We start from the raw sequence: 26,851 nt of genomic DNA, 5'->3' as shown, positions 1-26,851 counted from the left end.
CCCACTTTTTTATAAAATAAAACAAGAAACAGTCTTTGCGATCAGACCTAATTATGTAGATTTGGAGGTCGGATATCAATGAGTTTCTTTGCTTATCATGCAACATACAAACCAGAACTTTTGTAACGCTTGACACTGCCTCTATTCTCTCTCAGTCTCTCTCAGTGTTCAGTCTAAATATAGAGAATAATGAGTTTGGAATAGTGAGAATGATTTTGATTTTTTTTCTATTTGGAGTGATAGTAGTGCTAGTCAGTGCTCAGTCTAAATACAGATAATAATGAGTTCTAGGGAGTGTAAGTATTTTTTTTTCTATTTAAAATAATACGATTAAACTACATAAGTATAATTTCATCCCACGAATCTTTCAGCAAAACATGTCTTACAACATGTACGAGTACAGCGACAAAATAAGCCATTAATGTTCCAATATTTCTCGAGCCACGAAACGATCTCTACTATAGACTCTCTTGTATGTCAATGTATTTTCTCATCCTATTTTGTCTACACATTAAGAGACGAATAAAATTTGTCTGCGTAAATAAAGACACCATCTTATTTTATTGGTAAGATGGAATAAACAGACAAGCCACTTGAGATCAAATGGGTGGGTAATATGTTTTAAATGGGTATTTTTATGGGATGTAGGTAACAAGTAAGTACAAAAATTTTAAAGATTAAAACCCTTCGTGGTTCAACTCAGAAAACCGTACCTATTTCTATCTAATAACAATAGTATTTCTCCACCGTGTTCTGATCTGAAGCCTTTTTATCCCAACGAAAGGTGGTCGGGAATTGAATCGACTACCTACTCTATATTATCACTCTGATTGGTGTACAGACCACATAATTGCTGGTTATTGAAAATTTATGTTATTTTTGAATAGGTATTTTTATATTTTTGAAATGTTCAGTCTTGCTTTGAGTGGAAATGGCAGATGTTTTTTTTCATGCCTTTTGAGATGGGAGTGTAGTATATAATAAAGAAGTGAATAAAGATGTAATATTGTGTATTTTGGAATCCCTTCTGAGCGTTTTAACAATTTACATTAGATCGGCTTTACCGCATTTTGCGTCTAAACATCTCAAATGTAGGCATACGGATGACTTTGATCTGTATTTACAAATAACCAACTGACTGTAACATCGCAGAACTTAATGGTAGCATAAAAGTTAGTCTCGTTCGAAGGAACATTGCGCAAACATTTATGATAATTAGGTCGTAACAAACAATGTCGTCTCGGGTGTTGTGTGATGTGAAAATGGTTTCATTTTTGTGTTAAAAATAACTTTTTTCTCAAGAATTTTACACATATTTTTTCGGTTTTACACTTTGAGCAGTCGAGTGACGTCACCCACGTGATTAAAGTGGAAGAGACCTTGTTTTCAAGCTTACTTTAAATGGAATTTTGCGTACATGACAAAGACAATCAACTCAATATTAATAAACTGGAATTAAATTGACATCGAGGTACAATTTTTATTAAACACTAAACAGATAAAGCATATTTCATAGCAATTAGGCAATAAATTACTTTCAGACAGTGACTTCTGTATATATCTTTAATCAAATATCACTGAACTGTATATTATGCTTAACGATGCGTATGTCTATAGATTCTGGCATTTTCTGTTCTCCTAAATATAGGTACAATAGTGTTAGTACGAATCGATAAAATATACTTGGCTGTTCTGTCTGTCTGTATAATATTAATCCTTGTACTGATTTGGAAGTATAAGAATAAGGTTATTTTCATTTTCAAAATATGAAAATAACCTTATTCTTATTCCTATTCCCTTCGTTTTTGGATTTAAGCAGAATAGAGTTCCATATCTACGCTTTTATGCAATCCAAAAACTTCCAAATACAATGGTGGCGTGGAATACATCAAATGATAACAAAACTGGAACAAATATGCACGCAAAGATACCACGTGACACGCATACCATCAAACTCACGCAAGTTGATCATACACACGCAATGTAGCTATGTGTATGTAGTTTAGACTTAATATTTATTAACAGTAGTAACTTTTATTTGGAATCAGAAATCTGAGTCAAAAAATAGAATACAAATCTTATATGCTTATCCCAAATATAAAATTATTTCTATAGCTGTTTGAAGGTTACCACTGGAGCCCTATTCAAGTATTTTCTAACACAACTTTTCGTATTTTTATGATATTTCATCTTAATAGCTCACGGTAAACCCGTAACTACAGTAATATCTTTACATGCAAGTAAATAGATTTAAGTTACAGATACGTTTATTATTTATGGAAAAATTCTCGAAGGGAGAAAATCACAAACGACTTTTATAAAACAGATGAGTCTACGGAGGATTTTGTATGTAATAACGCGTACTGTCACAGCCATTTTATTTCTGTTACTGACAAGATGACGTCAACGTTTAGATAATATAATGAGAGAATTTAAAAGCGTCATCGTCATAACAATAACTGTGCCTATAAGTAGGAGATTGCGCGACTATCGTAGCGCATAATGCTAAGGGCTTTAACACAGTCGCGATTTTCCGATGTAGAATGTGTAGTGAACTCATGACAAGCCTCTATGCAACGTGTTTGTGTAGCAGTGTTGAACTTAGGTACGAGAAATCTATACGACTATGCCTGCCTCTGGGGAATAGCCTTTACTCGATTGACTACTGACCGGTAACTGCTTTCTCGGGAATTACTCCGACTAGTATATTACTTAAACTCATTTTAAAAATCGATACCCAAATATCCTTAATGATGCGTAACGGGTAGCAAATGATATAATGGAAATAAGAAGGTACTTTTCACCAGAGATGTGCGACGTAGTTAAGCTAATGGATGTGTGTTGTGGATCTCATTTGCTTCGTTTCATTTAATGAATTTTCAGTTAGTAAAAATCAACCCGTCTAATTCTTAGATTTGTTATAGTTCGCGCCAAACCGCTAGTCCGCTCTGAAGTTGTTGCGTTCTATATTCAGTGCGGACTAGCAGTTTTACGTGGACTATACACGTTTTCCATAGCCACCTCGCAAATCTCTGGTTAAAAGACAACCAAGAAGCGTATTTTTTCAACGGGCACATACGAGTAACGTATTCGCTCCTAGCACGTCCGTTTACTTAATATTGTGCTCTAACGTTGTTAGCAGTCTCGTTGCAAACAAATGTACACTGTACACTCGTCGAGATCGGTTTCAGAGAGCAAAAGCTCAAGCATCGGGTCCTGATAATAACCTCGCAAATACTCGTAGTTAGTGTGATAATGTCCTAAAGATGAACTTTTGGAAGTTTAGGGCTAAAACAAACTGGCGACTAACAAAATACTCAGTGAATATTTTTTATTTAGCTAATATTTTCGAAACAAAGTTTTATGCTAACCACACCCTTCAAACAATAATACATCGACCTTGTATAGTACTCGTATCATTTCACACCTTTCATGTTAAACTGTCATATGTTTTACAAATTATGTATATGTAAGTAATATTTTTGCCAAAAATAATGAAAGGTTAGCACACCACACGCTATTAGTTATTGATATAAGTATGATGTATAACAATACGTATATTTTTGCATAATATTATAGACAATTATTACACTCATGAATCTTGCAAAAGCTCGTGAAAGTATCTTCAATTGTGGCTTTATGAGAATAATATGAATCTTGTGAAAGCATCCAAAGCATCTTGTGAAGATATCCAAAGTAGTCTATAAAAAGTCCGTAGGTTGATTCCGTTTGGTATATCTTAGTAATGATGTATTATGTAAGTGCGGTTAAAGACATTTGTGAATCATCTCTAAAGTAAATATATTTTTTAAATAAGTATAATGCGCTATGAAATATTCTAAAATTCGGACCTGAATTTTGTAGAAGTTTTTATGACCCGACGCGGTGAAAAATATATTAATGTATGAAATAATTTATTAATAAATTACCCACCCATAATTTAGTAGCACCCGAAATAGAAAATATAGAGAAGGTTTAAGGAACAACTTTCACCGAGTAATATTGAAATGATACGAATCTGAATGAAATGGAACTCATTTAAGTATATTGGTATTTCTGATATCCGTATTGCAATATTATCATAATATCGGTATTCGTGTTTATCTGAATAACTGTACACTGTTGTACTTGAACTAAATGTAGGATAGAAACATCAAGGATATTTTTATCATTACTATTCAATATTCAAACCAGACAATAGTCAAGATTGATTAATATCTCTATAAATTTACGAAGCCTTAGTATTTTGCCTTATAAGGTTAAATAATGCTTCTTTTGCTATTCGAAGGTGGGCGTAATAAGACTCTTGAAGTCACTTTTAAACAAGATGTCATAGATTAAATGTGAAATTATATTTAGGCCATAAAGCTCTTTAAGATATTTTTAGTTCCAATTCCAACCTACGAGTATCAACCGACTAACGAAATTCATCAACGAAATGTATTTCTTTTAAAGAGTGATATAAATATAATATTATAGGTTTTTTTTGTTTAATTTTCGCAACGTTAAGATTTTAATCAGTATACTGCGCGAAATGATTTTTATGTAAATATGTGGGCGCGCCGGTAGGTAGATCTACAATGGTACTTCGATTCAACTAATTTAACCAATATTTATAAAAATTATAGTTAAAATAATTAAACGAATAAGCGTTAATGCCACCACAGTAACAATAACACCCAAGCAAAATACCAAACAGTTCAGAGCACCACCGTGCCGTGCCCACTATTGGACAACTTCTGATCTGTTGACAGTTGCGCGCCCCTTTTTTATACCATGATACGGGTAGCCAATTGTTAATACGGAGCGGTAGTTCGAAATTAATATCATGTGATTTTAAAAACGGAATATTTATATATATGAAATGAAGCATTCTCCCACACGGCCATTCTGACGAGCAGCCGTTACGGCTCGCGAACAAAAGTTTAAAAAAATCAAATTCAATAATATTAAAGAAGTGGATAAACTACTTTAGATTCGCGGATAATATAGTCTCAATTTTAACCACAGAAGCCAAATCTCATGGTACACAAAACACGTAACTTTAATTGGTTAACCCCATAACCGGTGTCTAATAGTGTAAATAAATGGTCGTGTCACATGAAAAGAACTGCCAAATCACATGGCTGATGTCAAGTCACATGACATCATAAATTCGCTAAGTCACATAGCTTACGTACATAATTGATTATTATCTGAAAAGAATTGCCAAATCACATGGCTGATGTCAAGTCACATGACATCATAAATTCGCTAAGTCACATAGCTTACGTACATAATTGATTATTATCTGAAAAGAATTGCCAAATCACATGGCTGATGTCAAGTCACATGACATCATAAATTCGCTAAGTCACATAGCGTACGTACATAATTGATTATTTCCTGAAAAGAATTGCCAAATCACATGGCTAATGTCAAGTCACATGACATAATAAATTCGCTAAGTCACATAGCTTACGTACGTAATTGATTATTATCTGAAAAGAATTGCCAAATCACATGGCTGATGTCAAGTCACATGACATCATAAATTCGCTAAGTCACATAGCTTACGTAAGTAATTGATTATTATCTGAAAAGAATTGCCAAATCACATGGCTAATGTCAAGTCACATGACATCATAAATTCGCTAAGTCACATAGCTTACGTACGTAATTGATTATTATCTGAAAAGAATTGCCAAATCACATGGCTGATGTCAAGTCACATGACATCATAAATTCGCTAAGTCACATAGCGTACGTACATAATTGATTATTTCCTGAAAAGAATTGCCAAATCACATGGCTAATGTCAAGTCACATGACATCATAAATTCGCTAAGTCACATAGCTTACGTACGTAATTGATTATTATCTGAAAAGAATTGCTAAATCACATGGCTGATGTCAAGTCACATGACATCATAAATTCGCTAAGTCACATAGCGTACGTACATAATTGATTATTTTCTGAAAAGAATTGCCAAGTCACATGGCTGATGTCAAGTCACATGACATCAAAAACATTCATTAAGTCACATAACGTACGTACATAATTGATTATTTCCTGAAAAGAATTGCCAAGTCACATGGCTGATGTCAAGTCACATGACATCAAAAACATTCGTTAAGTCACATAACGTACGTACATAATTGATTATTCCCTGAAAAGAATTGCCAAGTCACATGGCACTCGGGTTATTATCAAACATAAACATGACTGTTGGCCAGACAATCATCGATATGCAAGACAATCCCGATAACACTGAACTTACAATCCACATACCGTTCCAAAGTTCGCAGGTACTCAAGAGAAACACAAAGTTTTTACCAGATTTTTGACTGTCGATACTGTCATTGCTTCACAGGGTTCACAGTCATCTGACATGTTCAAATAGTTTACTTTCCATAGCACATGTTCTCGTAGTCTGAAAACACATTACATTATATGTATAGTCAATAATTATATACGATATAACGAGAGAGCTCCGCGTTACGTTCATGGTTTGAGAGTAAAATCTACAGATCTTTTCGTTTGGCTCGCTTAAATCTATGGCATAGTCTTCTGCATCGCCAAACGTACACTGGGTAGAGACTCCAGATACCCTTGAGAATATATTTCCCGATGTGTAGTTCTTCACGATGTCTTCCTTTACTGAATTTGTTATAATGTGGCTGACTATCTCAGACAGATTTCTTGAAAATCATTAATGCCTTTTAAGTCAGCTCATTTGACTATGACAGAATTTTATAAGAAACTATTCGAGACCTGCTCAAAACCATGCACGAGTGCTTTTCTTATTTAGAACTGTAAACAAATAAGCTGTAACAAGCATAAAAATAAAAAAGTAAAAGTTAATTTCAAACCGAAAAACCTGATGTCTACAACACAAATGTGTGAAAATAATAATAAAGTGAATTGTCACGTTCAAAACAGTTTTAATGTCAACTTTACATACAGTAAAGAAAATATCAGAGCAGCAAGTACTCCGTGGTCGTTATTCTTAATAAAATATTTAAAATACTATTGCCTTACCATAACATGAGCTATAGTTCGCACCGTTCATGTGATGACGTTAAATGCCAACGAAATAACACTCTGAAGTCCACAGTTACATTACAACGAAAACCAGGTCATTAAACGTAAAAAGTTATTGGAGTCATCCTACCTTCATTATATTATTTACCTTATATCATTTTACTTTTACCTTGAATTTTACAATTACCTTCGTTTGTGCGATAGGCATTGCTGCAAACAAAGTCTTTACCACACAATAATGATCACACATTGCAGAGTCCAATTTGACAGTAGTGTATGTACTCTTGTCTCTCGTTTCTTTTTGCAGTATTCGATTTTTCGAATTTTATCAGAACTTGCAGTAGGTATATAATTGCTCGTCCGAACCTGACTTTGACTTATAAATCTGCAAAGATATACATTTTAATTATTAGAATAACAAACAGCGGTCGAAACAGTATGAACACAAAATAATAACGAATATTTTCTGGTATGAACCGCGAGTTCCAATACAATATCTGATAATAATAGAATTACCTACTTCAATTTAATATAACACATACGTTAAGTAACTGTTATCACCAGAAATTGTGAATAACTTCCAAAAGTTATTGTAATTAACCATTTGAATAAAAAGTATACCTACAAATACCGTTATTTCGTCCCGTATTGATTTATACATAATATTCGCTCACACACAAAAACTTTAAACCAAATTTTAGAAGTAGCAGACAAGCATGCAGTCCACCTGATGGTAAGTGGCTACTGAGGCCCATCAATATCTTCAACACAGCAGAGCCTAACACTGCTGTATGGTATTGGTATTGCCGGACCCTAAAAGTTTCTACCACCTTTATAACCTTTATCTGCTTGAGTGTAACGACGACAAAATTATGAATAGGAGAAAAACACGCCGAATTGTTTCGTATAATATAAACATTGCGTGCGTGAATATTCTGAATTTGTTATATCCACAGCCGTATATCTAGACGTAATGTCGTCATCTACACAGTTACAAAACTAAATAAAATAACAATAAACTCCTTATGTCAATGAATAATTAAAACATTTAGATTGTTAGCTAGATTACATGATGGTATAGTTGACTTACCACTGTTAAAGTATTCACTAAAGGTACCAACATAATATAATTTCACACGTAAAGTCTAGGATCGTGATGTACGTCATCTCGAAAGGTATTATTTACTATGACACAAAATAAGAAATAAGATCCAATAACAATTTAAACTACTGTAAAACAAGTTCAAACTTTAAGTTATTATTAAAAATACTTGATCGACTCCGAGCGAGGCTAATGAATTGTCTTTATTAAATTAAACCTTTAAACACATTTGACCGATCAAAATGCTTACAGCTTTGCACCATTATAGTAACTGTTTTTTTTTTCTACAGTCAGCTAAGCTTCGATTCTCTTTACTTCTGCAATTTTTAAAGCGAATAGCAAGTAATAGTTACACATTATGTCACAAAACAATGTTAAAAACACAGAAGACTAAATGTTTATTAATAAGATATAACTTAATTCACCGTTTTTTTTTTGCCTAGTCCAATACACCATTTGGGGTGATGCGAACGTTACCAAACTCCTTTTCTTCAGCTTTACCTTAATGTATCCTTCGCAACTTGTAACCTTTATAAACCAATAACCAATAACTTTAAATACACAAATTTGTAAGAGCACAAAGTCGCTTACCGATAAACAACTTACTGACTCACCACCAGAATCTAAATGTTACATTTTCATTCAATTTTGGTCCACGTCTACGGCCATCACAAGTCAAGTGTTGTTACAAAACCCCCAATAAGCAGCTTTCATTTTAGTTACAGATTCTGGGAACAAGCGCTAGGTAAATATTATTAGATAGCATCCTACTAAAAATGACAAGCGCTGGTTGAGAGTACACCTTTCAATGAGCACAATACATATCTCACTATCACGGTGTTCCAGGTGAAACTAGAAATAAAACTTACGAAATTTACGGCCATGGAATTGCGATGGCAAAAAGTATGCTACCTGATTTATCAAACCTTTTACTTTAATAATAATCTTCATTGTGACTAGTTTTATTTTAAGACGGAGTTTATTTAAGAATGTTAAATGCATTACAACGAATAGGTACATACAAAAGGGTAGATATCAGAACTTGTATTCACAATCGTAAAATATTTTTTTGCAGCGCAATAATTTAAAACAATATGATCATTGTTCATCTACTTATTGAGCATCGCCTATTAAAGCGTTGCTATAAGTAACGAAACTGTGAAAAGCATAGTTGAAATTACTCGAATATTTTAAAAAGCCAAAACATTTCTAAAAAAATGTCGGTACCTACACGTATGATTGTTAATTTCTTCGCGCATAACCAAACATTTTCATATTAGTGATTCTTATAATCTTTAACAACTTTCAAAAAGCAAAAAATAGCAAGTTTAACAATCGAAAATATAAAAACCATTGGTTTGATCATACCGGAGCGCCAATCGTTCGCCAATGAATCTCGGCGCAAATGAGTCTTAATTACGTAGACAGTTAACATGGATGATGCTAACCACCTTCCACCTCCTCAATTTTCATACCCAAGCTTGTGGTACCCAAGCTTGCGGTTGCTTTCACACACTTGCTAAAATAATGCACATAAAATTATTACAATATTTAGACAAACCGTACACGTTACTCACGCAACCGGTTTCATCATGTGTTTCACACACAGCTCCTCCAATGTCGAAAGCCTTGTCCATATCGCCTCCATTGCGCGTCCCAAACTGTCGTCAGGAGTACAGCCACGATAAATTCTTCAGTAGAACACTTCCTATACACGCGGTTGATTTATCTTCTGTTACCGTTACTTTAAAACTATTACGTAATAAAAGGGCGTATCCTATCCCGATTCTGATGTGGGCGCGCCGGTAGGTAGATCTACAATGGTACTTCGATTCAACTAATTTAACCAATATTTATAAAAATTATAGTTAAAATAATTAAACGAATAAGCGTTAATGCCACCACAGTAACAATAACACCCAAGCAAAATACCAAACAGTTCAGAGCACCACCGTGCCGTGCCCACTATTGGACAACTTCTGATCTGTTGACAGTTTTTTTTTTTTTTTTTTGGCGCCCAGATGTAGGTGGAAAAAGGGCTGACCCTCTACGGAGAGGGAGGAGTAAAAAATGCATCCAAGCACTTACAGGCCGCGACGGCCGGTGCCTGCGTCGTGTGGGGCTGAATGAAAGGTCCTCCTGAAGGGAGGACCATCCCACTAAAAAACTCCTTTAAGGCATTCGTCCAAGGGGACCGTACAGCCGACATCGGATAGCGACCTCTCGTTGCGGATCGAGAGGCGCTAGCGGCGCTCCCTAGAGAGCGACCGCTGGATAGATGACACTGAAGGTGTCAACGTATCGTGAATAAGACTAGAATCGTCGGGAAGACGATTCTCTATGGAGAGTTGTACGCCCCTGTGGGCGGCCAGAAGATTCTCCACATCGGTGGAGAGTTTGTTAGGAGCGTCGGTCAAGATATTTCTTGGCCGACGGCAATTGTAGCGGGTAGGAAGAGGGGCAGCATAGTCCGCTGCACCCTTGATTAAGGGGTTGGAATGATTTTCTGAGCGGTCGAAGAACGCTTCAGAGAATTGTTTCAGGACTTGTTGTATTGGAGCGAGCTCCAGGTCGCGGTGGAGGTCGGCGTTCCTGACATACCATGGGGCATTAAGTGCCCGACGACAAAAAAGATTTTGTATGACCTGGAGTTTATCTAGGATGGTGGGATTCGCGTGAGCGAAAACTGGAGAGGCGTATGTTAACACCGGTCGAATGCAAACCTTATACAGCGTTCGCTTATTCCTGGCTGACAGCTTGCTGTGTCTGCCAATCATGGCGTTGAGGCGGCTCATGTAAGAGCGGGCGGTATGGGTGACCTTAGAGACGTGGGGTCTAAAGGTGAGGCCCGGGTCAAGGGTAACTCCTAGGTATTTTACTGTGGGCCTCCATGGAATGGGGGCCCCAAGTAATTTGACGGAGGGCAGGTTGTTTAAGCGCCTGCGTTTGTGGTCGAAGCGCATTGCGGAGCTTTTCTCCGCATTGACTTCGATGCGCCATTTCCTAAACCAATCTCCTAACTCGTTGACCGAGCATTGGAGTTTGGCGAGGACAGATGACTCCTTTTGCCCTTGGATGTAAAGAGCGGTGTCATCGGCGAAGAGTGATAGCTGCACCCCATTTTTGGGGATAGGAATATCGTTGGAGTACGATATGAATAATGTGGGAGCGAGCACTGAGCCTTGAGGGACTCCGGCTGTTATGGGGCGTGGTGAAGAGAGGATACCTTCGTGCCTGTAGCGGAAGGTTCTGTCCACAAGGTAGGAAGCCACGATGCGGACTAGGCGATCAGGAAGACCAGATTGGTATAGCTTGTATACCAGTCCTCCATGCCAGACTTTGTCAAAAGCCTTGGCGACGTCGAAGAAGACTGCTAGTGTCTTGTTACGTCTTGGATAAAACCCGCTTGTGATGTACTCGACAATGCGGTGGACTTGTTGGGGGCACGAGTGCTGGTGGCGAAAGCCAAATTGGTGAGGAATGATGAGTGGGGGAGCATCTATTGGGAAGAGGTGCCCTCTTATGTGAACGAGGATCACCCGTTCGAAAACCTTGCCCATTGCATTGAGGAGGCTAATGGGGCGGTGGTTGGAGGGAATATGTTTCGGTTTCCCAGGCTTGGGAATACCGATAACTGTTGCTGTCTTCCAGGCTGTTGGAAAGAAGCTGAGATCGAGGCAGGCATTGAAGATAATTACCAGAAGGGTCAGTACCTGCTCGGGGAAGTGTTTAAGCGCCAGGTTGGAGATACCATCCGAACCTGGGGCTTTGCGAGGTTTCAAACCGCGGATGACGGTCCGGACCTCGTCTGTAGTGATTTTAATGGGAGCAGAGGTGACAGGGAGAGAGATCTTTTTAAGGACCTCCTCCTCCACCTTGTTAATGTGGATAGGGTCGCACGGTTGAGTGCTGGGGGAGCACTGCGCAGCGATGCTATCTGCGAAGCATTCGGCCTTCTCGGTGTCCTCGAAGGCTATGCTGCCGTCGGGACGCGTGAGAGGGGGAGTGCTAGAAAAGGCTTCGGTACGAAATCGTCTAGCGATTTTGTAGAATGCCTCATGAGAAGGTTGGATATCCTCCATGAGAGAGTTCCAGTTGGAGTCCCTCAGTTCGGCTAGCCGGGATCTGACTTTCCTTTGGAGGGCGTTAGCGCGCCTCCTAAGGACAGGGGTGGGATACTTAGCGGCCCATCTGAGGGCTGCGTTCTTAGTTTGGATTAGCTTCCTGACCTCACGAGGTAGTTTGCGGTTCGAGACCTCTACCACCTTCGCGTTGTCATGAAGCGAAGTCTGAACTAGCTGGGTGAGTGAGTTGACCGAACTGTCTATTTTGTCCGTGCTAACAAGGTAGCCTGGGGGAATAGCATACGGTGAATCGGGGGCCTCTATGGCCGAGGTGAGAGATTTCTCGTACCCTTCCCAGTTAGTGAAGGTTTTCGAGGAAGTATGGGGAGTTGGATCATAGGGACCTAACTGGAGAGAGACTGGACGATGGTCTGAGCCCAGATCGTCCAATGTTTCGATCGCTCTTGTATTGAGCGCGACGCCTTTGAGTAGGGCGAAATCCAGCACGTCGGGTTCTTGGTCTTCCCGATCGGGGTAGTGGGTTGGCGCTATTGGAGAGAAGATATCAAAGTCCAGTGCGCGGGAAATGGTTAGGAGTTTATTACCGTTGGTATTAGTCAGACGACTGTTGTCCAAACGGTATGTTTACAGTTGAAATCTCCAAATAGTACGACAGAGTCTCCGAGCGAGAGGAGGGCCTCCAAGTCGCTTTGGAGAGGGGCTTTATGGGCGGGGAGATAAATTGAGGCTATGATCAGGGACGGGTGTCCTGTCATGCCTAATTTGCATATGGTGGCTTCCATGTTGGTGAGCTTGGGTGTTTCCAGAGGGGTGCAATGGAAGGATCTCTTGTAGTAGATGGCAGTGCCTCCGCCACGACGGTCGTCGGCTCTGTCATTACGTACAAGCGCGTAAGAGGGGAGACTTACACCTTTAAGGGAGGGCTTGAGGAAAGTTTCCTGAACAAGCAACAGGTCGATGTCCCTGTTGCGGATGAACTCTTTGAGTTCGGGAATGCAAGGCTTTAGACCTCGTGCATTGAAGGAGATAAGCGAGACGCCTTTAGGTTTTTGACGACCGGGACGAAGGGGTTGAGTATGAACGTTACTCATTGAATAGATTTGAACAACGCTAGGTGTTCGGAGTAGATAGCGATGCGCTCCGCCTGGCTGGCGTTACGCATCTTTTGGGAGACGAGTATGATCTCGTCGAGGTCCACGCCCTTAACGCAGTCGACAAGGAACATGATATTATGTTCCCTTACCGATGCATCTTGGGTGGGACGGGGAGTGGGAGTGGCCTTAGGGGCCGGGGTTGGTGGGGCGGTCGCGGAAGCGACTTTCCTCCAACTCATGGGAGCGGTTGGGGTTTTGGAGGCCCCTAGCCGCGGGAAATTGGTCGAATTGACCGGAGGTGGGCCTACTTTGGAGGGCTGCTTTTTGGCAACCTTCTTTTGAGCGGGACGGGGGGCTTTCGGACAACCACGGTAGTTAGCCGGGTGACCGGAAGTGGTGCACAACACGCAGGCAGGAGGGGACTCGTCTTCACGAGTTCTCTTGCACTGCCGTGTGGCGTGGGGTTCGAGGCACTTGACGCACCTTGGGGGGGCAGTGCAGTTGGCCGCTGCATGGCCGTAAAGCTGGCAGCGGTGGCACTGGGCAGGGTAACCACGCTTGTTAGGTGGTTCCACCTTGATTTGAGAAAGGCCACAGATTGTGAGCTCCTTCTCTTTGAAGATGTCCTTGGAGGACGGGGTCTTGGACAGTATGGCCAGGGCTAGTGGGTATTTAATCCCGTTGCGGTTGTACAGCTTGTGTACACCTTCCACGGGGAAACCTTGGTTGACGAGATCCGTTTGGATGTCGTCGGTGGGAAGTTCATAGGGGAGACCCCTAAGGACCGCTTTGATTTTGCGGTCCTCTTCCAGTGCGTACGTGTGGTACGGGAGTTGTAAGTGAGTTAGGAGCCTAATGAGGCTCCTGAAGTCCTCGGTGGTGGGGCATGATACGCGAATAGAATCGCGAAGGTTATGTGCATTAGTGTAGTGGATTTTTCGTTCCACTAGGGTTTTGGAGAAGTCGGACCATTTCGACTTATCCCTGAAGAAAATGTGTGGAGGCGGTTTGCACTTGGCAAGTGTCGGTTCGCAGCGCGTGGCTGGCTTGGGGGGCTTAGCCGCGGGGGTTGAGCTCTGGGGCTCGGTGGAGGCTTTTGGCACGGGGGCCAGAGTGGAGGCTTTTGGCACGGGGGCCAGAGCGGGGGTCGCTGGGGCTGGGGTGGCTTCCATAGAGGCCTCGGAAGAAGTCTCACTTGTCGCCTTAGCGACGCGTTTGACTGGACGTTTCTTTGTCTTCTTCGACTTGACAGGGGTGAAACCCTGGTCGTCGTCGGAGGAGGCGGCGGAAATGAGGGTGTTCTCCGACGATTCGTCGGAGGAGGCGGGGCGCTTTAGCGAGATGGCGTCATAGTCCATCTCGTGTCTCGGGGTGGCATCAGGGGACGCGGGTGAATCAGTAACGGACAGGGGATCCGTTACGGACTTTAAGGGCTCGCAAAGGGAGCGGAGTTTGACAGCGTCAAATGGGCGATTGAGCTCCTTGCTCAAGAGGGAGGACAGAGCCTCGAAAAACCTATCCGTTACCATGTAGGCCATGGTAACCAGGGATGCCTCCCTGCCGAGGCAGGGAGCTAACGGGGAGGGGGAGGGAAATGCAATTACCCCTAAGGGAAAGTAACTGCTACCGTCACCCTTGGGATAGCCCAAGTGCAGTGGGATCGGGTCTGCCGGTTTCTCTCAGGCCGAGAGGTCTGAGAAGCGCACCGGGTCAACGCTAGCTGGTTTCGTTGGCACCGTTAGGTATTCACCAACTCAAACGCGTCGGGACGTGAGTTTTGTTTATTCCCAATAAATTGGCAATAAACAAAGCACGGACCGCTATCGATAAAATCGAGTAGGCGAGAACCGGCCGAAAGGCCAGAGAAAATTCTGGGTTAGGAAACACTAGAGCGCGAGCAGGCGGGGCTGCTCGGTCTGGCGTTCAAACGCAGAGTGCTGTTGACAGTTGCGCGCCCCTTTTTTATACCATGATACGGGTAGCCAATTGTTAATACGGAGCGGTAGTTCGAAATTAATATCATGTGATTTTAAAAACGGAATATTTATATATATGAAATGAAGCATTCTCCCACAAATAGTTATTATATTATGATGAAAAGGTTTTTCTGGCATCTATGTACGTAGCCATGTACCTATGTTTCCTATCCTGTTAAATTTCTTGCATGATATTTTCATTTTTTTCACACCTGGGCTTTTTAAAAAAAGGTGTGGGAAAGAACTTTCATTTAAAGCCGCCGATGCATTAGCGACCCCTCTATTATTGCAACTTTTCATAGACGACGATGCCTACTTTCCATTAATCCGTCATTAGGGTTAAATATATTAAAATTTCTTCTTATTATTATAACCGTAGAAGTAAACAAAAACACATAATATTGTAATACCTACATAATTAAAATCTATGATTAACCGGTTCAATCAGAATGACGGAAAAAAAAATTGTAATTTGATTAATAAAAATGTGCCATGGTATAAGTTCATTACCAATATCACCGATGTTAAGAGTAAATGTGAAACACCGAGTACTAACCCAGTTTAATGTAGGGCTTACAACAGCCACGTCTATATTTGCATTGCGAGATTTTATGATGTAACATGTATGATACGTTATTTGAGCGCACTTGAATATATTACTCATGATAATTATATTTATTTTTTTATGTAATTAATTGAAAAGATTTTTGACATTTTGACTCCATACATCAAATTAATTTTACTTCATTAAAGCGATTATCGCCGCCTGTCGTTACCGAAAATCGACTCTATATTTTACCTACTCTATAACTTACTTCATGCAATTAGGTAGTCCATAGGCTAACTGCACACTACTACAATATAAATTTTATTTATTATCAAAATGTCTTCTGAACACCAAGGAATATATATAATATTATATATAAAAAGGGGTTACATAGTATGTGAAGCTACAACATATTTACACTTTTAATTAAAATAAATAATGGTTGAGCCAAAGTAATAATCCGATTTCTGTTAATCAAAAATTTACTTTACGTTGAGTACCTATCTAAGCTTCCAATATTTCAATTTGAGTTTGAATATTCCCAATCATTTATCAAATTGGTTTATTAATAGTCAGCTAATAAGAACGGATTAAGGGAGGCCATCTTCATTTAAATTTTGGTTGGAATCGAAAAGTAATTAATTTATATTGATTATGAAAGTGTCTCTGTAGGTGGATTACTTTGATAACATTGTTAACCTTTTAAGTCATTTATATAAAATAATGTATGTAGGCACATTTTGATAAATTAAAAAAAAACTAATATAACATATTTTTTGTGTGTTATACGCAATTTAGCACGTTATGGAACTGATTTCAATGTAATATAATATTATTCAAATGAAGTATTAGGTAGAGACCGCGCCAAACTGTCAGTCCGCTCTGAATATAGAAACGAGTCGCGTCGCAATAGTAAATTGTAGATATTAGCGGGGCGAAGGCAGCGCGGTACCCTCCTGACATCCGTCCGCTGTCCGGTCTCGCCCGCGGGTACACAGCTGCGTTAGTGTGCCTTTACGTTATGGAGTATAAGCTAACTAAACCTGCGCGCAACAACTACAGAGCGGACTAGAAGTTTTGCGTGGACTATACCTATGGAATCTAAAATTGTAGAACCGTACGTGGCTTCACTCCTGTGACACAACATTTACGTCTGCATATGCTTTATAACAGCGGTATCTCGTGCTGCTGTATGTAAATCACACATACACGCACATTCTTACTCAGTCTTCATAGGTAGGTTCAATCGTTTGTCTACCGATGTTTATAGGCTACATTGATCATTTGATATCACATCAACTTCTGCCCAGAAGATTGGGCAGAAGCGTGTCCTATGAAGTTATGCATTTGTTTCTGGCACCATCAAGCAATATTTCCGATAAAAATATCCTTTAGGTTATGACCTAAAGGATATTTATTTTTGTTTATATACCTAGGTTGGTAGTATCTAAAGGTGGTAGAACCCTTTGTGGTTTGACTCCGGCGGCACCACCGCCACACCTATTTCTACCTAATAACAGCAGTGTTAAGCGCTGCTGTGTTCCGGTTTGAAGGGTGTGGTAAGGGAGAAAGACTTTTCCGAGGCATTCCAGCTTAGTCCTCAGGGGTAGTGGCGCATCTGTGGCCGACGTCAGGTAGGAATATCTAATCCTATCTGGGGTTGATTACAGATGTCCATGGGCGGCAGTAGCCACTTACCATCAGGTGGACTGCATGCTCGTCTGCTACTCTTATATTATAAAAAAAAGGTACCATTTTAAAACTACTCGTTACTTTCCAAACTGAATGAATCAGAAAATGAACCGTCTCCAATCCTAACACCAGGATTTAGGTACATAGCTGTTCATCAAATATAGTACGTGGTACATCTTGACTTCTGTTGGTTTTGATTCAGCGCCAGCGTACATGTTGGTTCAGGAAGGCTTAAGTGTATACCGTATTTCACTAGGCCTTAGAGCTACAGAGAAATAGTGATATTTGTGAAGAGACCACAAAGCGTACGTGTATGACATCGTAGCTAACATTATAAATGCGATTAGAGGGTGTGCTTGTTTTCCTTTATCTCGTAAGTAAGCTGCCATTTGCATAAAGGTAGATTAAAAGACTGGTAAGGTTTACAAAATGGAAAAAAGACGAGACAATAGGAAACTGAAAATACCGTTCGATATAGTTCGGTAGTGATTTTAATATATAACTTTTAACAAAAAAAAATATTTCTTTTTAACATTATAAATTTGACATAGTTTTACAATAACCTATATAGGTTTTACAATAACATATGTAGTATGTATGTATGTATGTATGTATGTAACATTAGTAAGACTACTTGAAAAATCATCTCTCACGAACAAAAAAGGTGTATCTCTACGTATGTATTTTATAAAAATGTCCCACAAAATAAAATCACATGCACAACCTAGCGCGCCAACCATCATATTAAGCAAACGAAATAACTCACTAAAACTTGTAAACAAAACGGACAAAAAGTACTGTTCATATGGGATGTATGTTTGTCAACTCGCTCCAATTAGTCGCAGCAAACTTCTAGTCAGACAGTGCACGCTATTCCATCCCTAATGTGTGATGTGTTAGGGGACACAATCCTGTTTCTGGTAGGCGATTGTTTACGATTCCCTCTAAACTTCACTCTGTTTCAGTCACAATCGGAGTGACGCCACTGTTATGCTTGGTACGTGATAAAAAGGTAGTGTCTTTATTTCTGTGAATAATGCGTATAATGTGGCATTTATGCGAATTATAGAGATATATCTCTATTCAGTCTGCTTTTAAAACTGACTGTTATACCGAATGTAACTTTCTTAAATAAAATGGATTCATTTAATACATAAAACTTCAACAAAAAATCACCACATAATTTACTTATGTATTTTAATTTTAATGTTTCGTGTATATTGCATTGAAAATGTCTAATTAGTCAAACACAAAAGCTGGCAGTTCCAGAAAACTTTGCCATTTTCGTAATAAATTCCGTCTTAACTCTGTAAATTGGAGTAAAAAATTTAGTAGGTCAAATGAAAATACGTTTGTTACTTCTAAGAAAAGAAATATTACATTGTAAAAGACACTTTAGTTTAGCGTCGGATCAGCGCAACGACTCAGGTCCGTAAGCACAAATAGAAGTTCGACTACTTGTGACTCTACACGTGTGTTACTACAACTTTATTCTTATTTATCACAGCTATACTAATTAATAATACAGGTTAAAAATAAATAAATAAACACACGGTACTGTCTCTAGCGAAAATGTAACAGCAATAATAACAACTCAGACTTACAATGAAGGCCTTAGAAATCAAAGATTATCGTTAAATATTCCTACAAGAAGTGCTTACTTACTTACCTTTTTTATCTACAAGAAGGCCTTCAACCTATTTCATACTTTGATCCACGAAATCAGTATTATTACGATACGATACGATACGATACGGTAGGTTATGCGTGATTAAATCAAGCAAGTTACTAAGCCAACCATTAGCTTAGCATTAGGATTGGAAGGAATAAGAAAAAAATCCCTAATCGACGTATAAGCAAACACGACATCGATCATAATATGAGGTGGAATCCTTTAATGTAGCATTGCTTTTTAGCATAAGCGGAACCCAAAAAACCGACGGATCCGTCATCGACCCGTTAGTATTAAAAATATTTGCTGTAAAATGGGGAGCACTTTACGCTAACGAGTTTAATTTTAATGTCCTTCATAAATATTAAGTTTGTCGATCACGCTATCGAAGTTTGTCGCGTTAATGCAACGTCGACTGCATACTTCCGGAGGAATTTCTTTGTAAAATTCTTCAACAATAGTGCTATTATAATGTCGAAATCTGTATCGGTAAATTATCGAATCGGTTTACTAAAAGGGCGATAGTCTAGCGTTGCACTTCCGAGTTTGAAGATGTGACTGTTGCTATTGACAAACGATTATCGATACCCGAATTATTTTGTCTCACGTTATTACCTATTCACGTCCGTATCAATCACTTCAATGTTTTGCTTGTAGATAGATCATAGAAATATCAAACAATTAAGCCTCCTAGAAATTGTCAAATTTCAAAGTCAACAATTGGATCAACGTAATCGAGATTGTAATGTGTCAAGAATTAAATTCACATTGGTGTGTTATCGAATAGCAAGCACTAAAGGAAATAATTGTTTGTCTAAGAAGCAAACTGTGCGAATAATTCTAAAAGCTGAAGAACTAATACAATTGAAATACTATTCATCGAATGTGTTTTTGCTCGAATGTACTGAAACTATCATGAAATTCCATACATGTTGGCCATCCAATTCATTATTTGGAAGCGCGACAAATCAAATTAACTTTTAATTTGCTGCATAGGAATTCCCCTAGATGGCCTCTGTGACGCATTCCACCGAGAATTATTTAATTTGCCTGGATTTAATATGACCGTTAATATATTACTTGATGCGAATGACCGATAATGACGGATCTCATTATAAAATATACGCACATATTGTCATTTAATTATCGAATTGGGAATCGAAATAATTTATTGTCATGCTACAGTTATGTTACTATGTTTGTTATTATGTTTGTCATAGGTAATTTTCGAACTATTAATCCTTTTTAATTTTAACCTATTTCTGCCTAATGTTAAACCTTACCCGAGGCGTTTCAACTTAGTGACGAACCGCGTGGCAGAGCGGTCACCATACCGGTTTGACGCGTAAAGGATTCCGGGTTCGATCCCTGGCCAGACAGATATCTGACTGATGAATTTAGATATCTGTTCTGGGTGTTCATGTATTCGTCTTTGTGTGTGTCCACGGTACTCACGATACAGGAAATCATAGTGTGGGGTTGTGAGAGTAGAAAGCGTTTAAGCGTTTAAGTCCTCAGATAGCAACGCATCTGTTGTCAATCTCAGGTAGGATTTTAATCTCATTCGAGGTTGATTACAGATGTCTACGCGCGGTAGTGGCCTCGTATGGTGGTGAACTGCATTTTCGTTCGCTACTTCTATTTTGGATAGGATTTTATTCGTCTCATTGAAGAAATTATCTTTGGACTGTAAGGAAATTGGCTATGAAATGTGTATGTAATATAATATACATAAGCCTTCAAGATTTTAACTGAATTTTTATGACGTCAACATCAATTACTGGTTTATGCGTCACATTTGAACAATAGACAAACACTAATTTGACTTTATTTAAGTAACTCGCATTTTTTTCTTCATAATATTATTTCCACATTACGACTGATGAAATATGTATTTCATAGTTATTTTTCTTATTACTAATTCTGTCTCATTATTCTATTGTGTAAACACAAATATCCGACAACCTTTACCAATTTCGATGCACGGGACCTTATGGACCAAATTCAATAAATCTCATCAGAATCCTTTGACTATGTCCTTTTATTGCTTAACTGAAAGGGATTCCTAAGGACTGTTCTCAACGAAGAATTGGGAAAATCTTTTGTCTAGACTCCGTTATACGAGTATATATACCTATCTATAACATTCCCATTTGATCTCAAAGACATCAATACGTTGCGAAACTATTTTTTACTTTTTTTATTAAATAGAAGTAGCGGACGAGCATACAATGCACCGGATGATAAGTGGCTACTGCTGGCCTTGAACATCTGTAATCTACACCAAATATAATTAGATAATCCTGCCCGAGGTTGGCTACAGATACGCCATGAACACTGAGGACCAAGCTGGAACGCCACGGAAAAGTATGTCTCCCCTTCAAACCAGAACAAAGCAGCGTTTAACACTGCTGCCATGAGGCAGAAATAGGTGTAATGGCGTACTTTGAAATGATTGAAAATACATGTGTTTCAGATATAAAATAAAACGTTCATATTAGGTTAACGGTATTTTTTAGTATTCATAAAATATATATTTTTTTATAATATAGAAGTAGCAGACGAGCATGCAGTCCACCTGATGGTAAATGGCTCCTGCCTCCCATGGACATCTGTAATCAACCCCATATAGGATTAGATATTCCTACCTGAGGTCGGCCCCAAATGCGCCGCTACCCCTGAGGACTAAGCTGGAATGCCTCGGAAAAGTATGTCTCCCTTATCACACCCTTCAAAACGGAACACAGCAGCGCTTAACACTGCTGTTATTAGGCAGAAATAGGTGTGGACGTGGTGCCACCGGAGTCGAACCACATAAGATTCTACCACCTTCGAAATCCTTCGAATCTTAATATTGCATGTGTAATGAGCGAATTTTATTATTACTTTTTATTAATAAAATATAAAATTAAATATACTTATTTTTTCTTACAGTTATTAAACCTTCTATGTACTGAAGCGCTTGTATTGAGTGTACGTAGAATTATTTGAAATATATCTGTATAGAATATTGTTTTAATAAAGGGTTCCTTTCCAGGAATTTTGACTCGGCGGTGAGCTGATCACAATGGGAAGGACACACCGTGTCAAATCCCTATTGTGGCTGTCCCTTTTGCACGGATTCCTATTCCTCATAGGTAAGAATACATTTATATAATAACTTCCCTGATACGCAGACCATTATTTTAATATAATAACATTATAATATAATTATAATATGTGTTTGTAGTCCAAGCGAACCGCTTACTATTTACTACTACTTTAATAGTAAGTGGTCACGCTCATGGACATCTGTGACCAACTCCTCATGGAACAAGTTCTGCATGAAGCCGATCCTACATTCCTCGGGGACGAAGATGATAGCCCCATGCATCAGTCAGCAGGCATGCTACCGAATTGTAGAACTGTCTCACGCTAAAATATGTGTGGCGGATGTATCTCCCCGGCCGAACCATCTGTGAAAAACTAAGATTAAATCTTAATAACAATTAGGATGTTACTATCAAAGTAGTAATTAAACTGTATTGGAGGTGTTATACTTGGATTTAAAACACCCGACTAACTAACCAGTACTTCTTTCCATCATTCCACTCTAAGTTGCGGGAAGAGAAATAAGGAAGGTTGCAGTCAGCCAAAGCATGTTAGTCGCTATGTAACTAATCTTATACTTCAATATTAAAAATACAATTATTGTGCAGTTTCTTACTGGAAGTAAAACCTAACTCTGATATACCTACTAATAAGGGTCACAACTACAAAATTTAAATACGTATTTTTTTTTATTTTTTTTTATAATACAGGACTAGCAGACGAACATACAGTCCACCTGATGGTAAGTGGCTACTGCCACCCTTGGACATCTGTAATCAACCCCAGATAGGATTAGATATTTCCACCTGAGGTCGGCCACACATGTGCCGCTACTCCTGAGGACTAAGCTGGAACGCCTCGGAAAAGTTTGTCTCTCTTACCACACCCTTCAAACCAGAACACAGCAGCGCTTAACACTGTTGTCATTAGGTAGAAATAGGTGTGGCGGTGGTGCCGCCGGAGTCGAACCACAAAGGGTTCTACCACAACCACCACAGATAAACATATTTTTCCCTATAGTTTAATATAACGGAAACAATGTTATACTTCATCATGTTTGAAAATGGAAAGATATTTTATTTTGGTATATGTAATAATTCGCAATAACAGTATTATGATAATATTATCATATTAAAATGTTGATCTTTAGCAAGAGAAAGAGTTATTCAAAATAGTTGCTAATGAAATATTCATTGTGTAGTTAAAATTATTATCTTATTCAAATCAATCGTATTGTACTATCTTTTGTGTAATGTTGGCACAGTTCATCTCAAAAACAATAAAGCATTGTGTTCAGAGCCAAGATTCTGGGCAGTCTAAATAGGCAATATCTTAAATCTGACAGCCTAAAAGAAAATTATCAACTATTAGCCCTGGCAATAAAATTCTAGTTGAATCTCTGCCAAATATGTAAGCTAAAGGTGTGTGCAGGCTGTATTACATTTTATAAACTATTTTTTATTTTTATAGCGAGATGTTCTGTTTCAGCATATGTATATTGTTTACTATCTACTTTAGACGTTAATAACCTTTAGTTACGTCCAAAGTTAATAAAAACAACAACATTATGATATGTTCATAAAAACAAGATAGTGTCTACACCCAGAACATACTTTTTTTTATACGAAAAACCATGTAGGTACAATTTGTGTGAAAAGTCGTATGGATGTTAATTCGTAGCAAATATTTTGTACTTTACAAACATAACATAAGTCCAGGCATTCATCGTAATAGTCGCCTGAATTGACATCTTAATTAATTGGAATAAAAATTGGTGTCATCTTACTTTATTTACGGTGAAAATTTTAAAGTAGTATAATCAACAATTCGTAACACTTGACGTAACAATAAATCTTATACATATATAAAATTCTCATGTCACAATGTTAGGTACCGTACTCCTCCAAAACGGCTTTACCGATTTTCATCAAACTTTATATGCAAATTCAGTAGATCTGAGAATCAGCTACTATCTATTTTTCATACCCCTTAGTGATAAGGGTTGTTCACTCTTAAATTTTTTTTATTTATATGGCAACACAACGTTTGCCGAGTCAGCTAGTATTATATAGAATTATATCATTCGTGACATTACTTTCTCCTATGATAGAAACTATCTTTATCTTTAATCTGTCATTGGGTATTTAATTTGTCCTAATGATATTTGGTAATCATGTCTTATGTGTACTAGCCTTTACAATATCCTTCAAGAATGATGCCCCGTCGTAAATCATAGAGATCCTTTGTGATGCTTGTTGTATTTACTACTTTTCGGTCTGCTGGCTTTGAATGAACGAGGCTCAATAACGTAAGATGGGGCGTACAAAGAAAGTAGCCTTTGTCTAAGCCCGACCCTCCAGATTATACATTTTTAAGAAGGCTTAAATATGTGTGGGTGCCTCCACAATTCCATGACATCGTTCTTTACATTACGAATGTAGAAGGGGTGGAGTTATGACGCAAATGCAGTGCCAAGTCCTTTTTTAGGCTTTTATACGCTCGTTCACTTTAAATTTTGCGGACTCTTAAATTTTGAAGCGCGTAAGCCCATTTAGGGAGATTTTACCCGATGTATAAAGTTAAGCAACGCAGGTGCTTTAGAATTCGGTGGTCGCTAGTGGCAAATTTCAAACGTGTTTACGTGCTTTAGAATGCACTTAAAAATTGTAAATTGCAAATTGTTGGCTTCATTTCGGGTAAAAACTACTTAAGATACCTGTTCTTCTAGAAGAAAGAGCGCTTTTTATAAAAGAAATTTCTTGCACTAACTCAGATATAAATTCCAGCTGGATCCGGTACCGAGGCCCCATCAGAAAGCACTGCCATGGACATCTCATCGCGGCACTTCCGTGCGGAGTATCTCCAGGAGTGGCAAGGGTCCGTGGACGCGCCGTACTTCGACCCGAGCACCCCGAGGAACATAACGGGATTGGTCGGACATCCAGTTCGACTGTTATGCCGAGTGAAGAACTTGCAGAATCGTACTGTAAGTACCCTCGCTTATTCTATTACTTTCCTTTAGGAGATTATGCAGTACATAGTGCTGTTTAGTGAATGTAGCAAGACATTATTATTGTATAAGTACTTTTCGAGCAATCTACCTTATGGCAAGTGGTTATTACCGACCTATAATTTAATCAACCCTCCTATATTGTATTGTATTGAAGCCCTATCCGAGATGTGCAACAGATGCGTTGTTATCGAGAAGGAAGTTGAAACAATCTGTAAAAGTGTCCTTGTCGCGTCCTTTAAATAAGAATAGAGAAATAGTGGTTGAAATAGGAAGGAAATAGTTGTGTTAGTGATACTTACTACCTACACTAACATTTCTAATTAAACATAAAAAAAATGTATCAGTAACCAAATAACAATATTTTAAGTAAGTAAGCCTACGAAAGGAAAAATACCTTAATCAGGAATATTCATATATAGAATATACGTTAAGATAACCTTTGTAGGTTATCTTAACGTATATGCCAAATGATAATTGTGTCTACATTTGTAACTCTTCACATTTCAATTAATAAATGTCTAAAGTAACTTATTTTTCACAAAAAAGTTCACAAAAGGTATTTAGCAACTGACACCTGTTACCCTAATTCTATTAAACTCTAACAAGCAAGAAAAAAATTAACATAAAATAGCAAACCTGCTTTAAAACCACCTTTTATTTAAGTCGTGTGCCAAAACGAATAAAATACATTGAAACATTTGTTTTCAAAAAGCTTCTCGCTGCTTGGTTGAAATTCAGTTGCAAAATTTAACTCACTTAAGCTTAAAGGTAATATTCTTTTTATATAAACAGTGATAGCCTAGTGGTTGAGAAACGCAGTCTCTTGATCGAGGGGTCCGAGGTTCAAATCCCAGGCACCTCTGATTTTTCAAAGTTACGTGCGTATTAGAAGTTAATTATCTCTTGCTTGAACGGTGAAGGAAAACATCGTGAGGAAACCTGCATACCTGAGACATTTATATAAAAAATCTCAAAGGTATGTGAAGTCTACCAATACGCACTTGGCCAGTGCGGTGGACAGTAATGGGTTGATGATGATGATGATTCTTATTATATGTTTTACAATTACGACGTCGTATATAATATATGGATACGTTTCAAATAATATAATAGGATACGATAGGATAAGTAATTGATTTTGAGCAATGTTTTGGGGGGAAAATTGAAATAAGGCTTTGTGGGATGTAAGCAAACTCTACGAACGTTTTTATTAGGTTCAAGTTTCTGATTGAATTCTCGCTGAGGTCGTGCCGTAATCTTATAAAAGGAAAGAATATGGAAAGGTAAGAAAATATAGATAATGAACTTCCCTCAAAATATACCACCCCATAACATAATAAGTTGAGGTTAAACGAATAATGCTAATATCAATTTTTCGTCGCCCCAATACGCCCTCTTGCATTGAACAGTGTTTTCTGAGCGCTCTTTCGCACCTGTAGCTTTTGATAAAATTATTATATTATATTATATAGCGCGTAGCCCCGTTGGGCTCCGCCGAGGTGAACGTGACGCTCGCCACACCGTCTGTTATGTATGACGGTATGCGACCCCACATG

The 26,851-nt window shown here is 38.4% G+C and overlaps 1 protein-coding gene across 4 annotated transcripts in view; it reads left to right on the top strand.

Annotated features, from left to right (window-relative positions):
* LOC140749555 (zwei Ig domain protein zig-8) overlaps positions 1 to 26,851 on the top strand; it is a 286,333-nt gene that overhangs the window by 238,759 nt on the left and 20,723 nt on the right. For all 4 annotated transcript variants that reach the window (XM_073082646.1, XM_073082645.1, XM_073082644.1 and 1 more), the window contains exons 2-3: positions 22,230 to 22,329; positions 25,069 to 25,268. In XM_073082646.1, coding sequence (XP_072938747.1) covers positions 22,260 to 22,329; positions 25,069 to 25,268 — 270 coding nt within the window. In that variant the 5' untranslated portion in view covers positions 22,230 to 22,259. The remainder of the gene's footprint in view (positions 1 to 22,229; positions 22,330 to 25,068; positions 25,269 to 26,851) is intronic.

This window comes from Epargyreus clarus, unplaced genomic scaffold (genome assembly GCF_041222505.1).
Source record: "Epargyreus clarus isolate Ecla_fem2 unplaced genomic scaffold, WU_Ecla_fem_2.2 ptg000018l, whole genome shotgun sequence".
Classification (NCBI taxonomy): Eukaryota; Metazoa; Arthropoda; class Insecta; order Lepidoptera; family Hesperiidae; genus Epargyreus; species Epargyreus clarus.
This window is presented reverse-complemented; position numbering and strand designations above follow the sequence as displayed.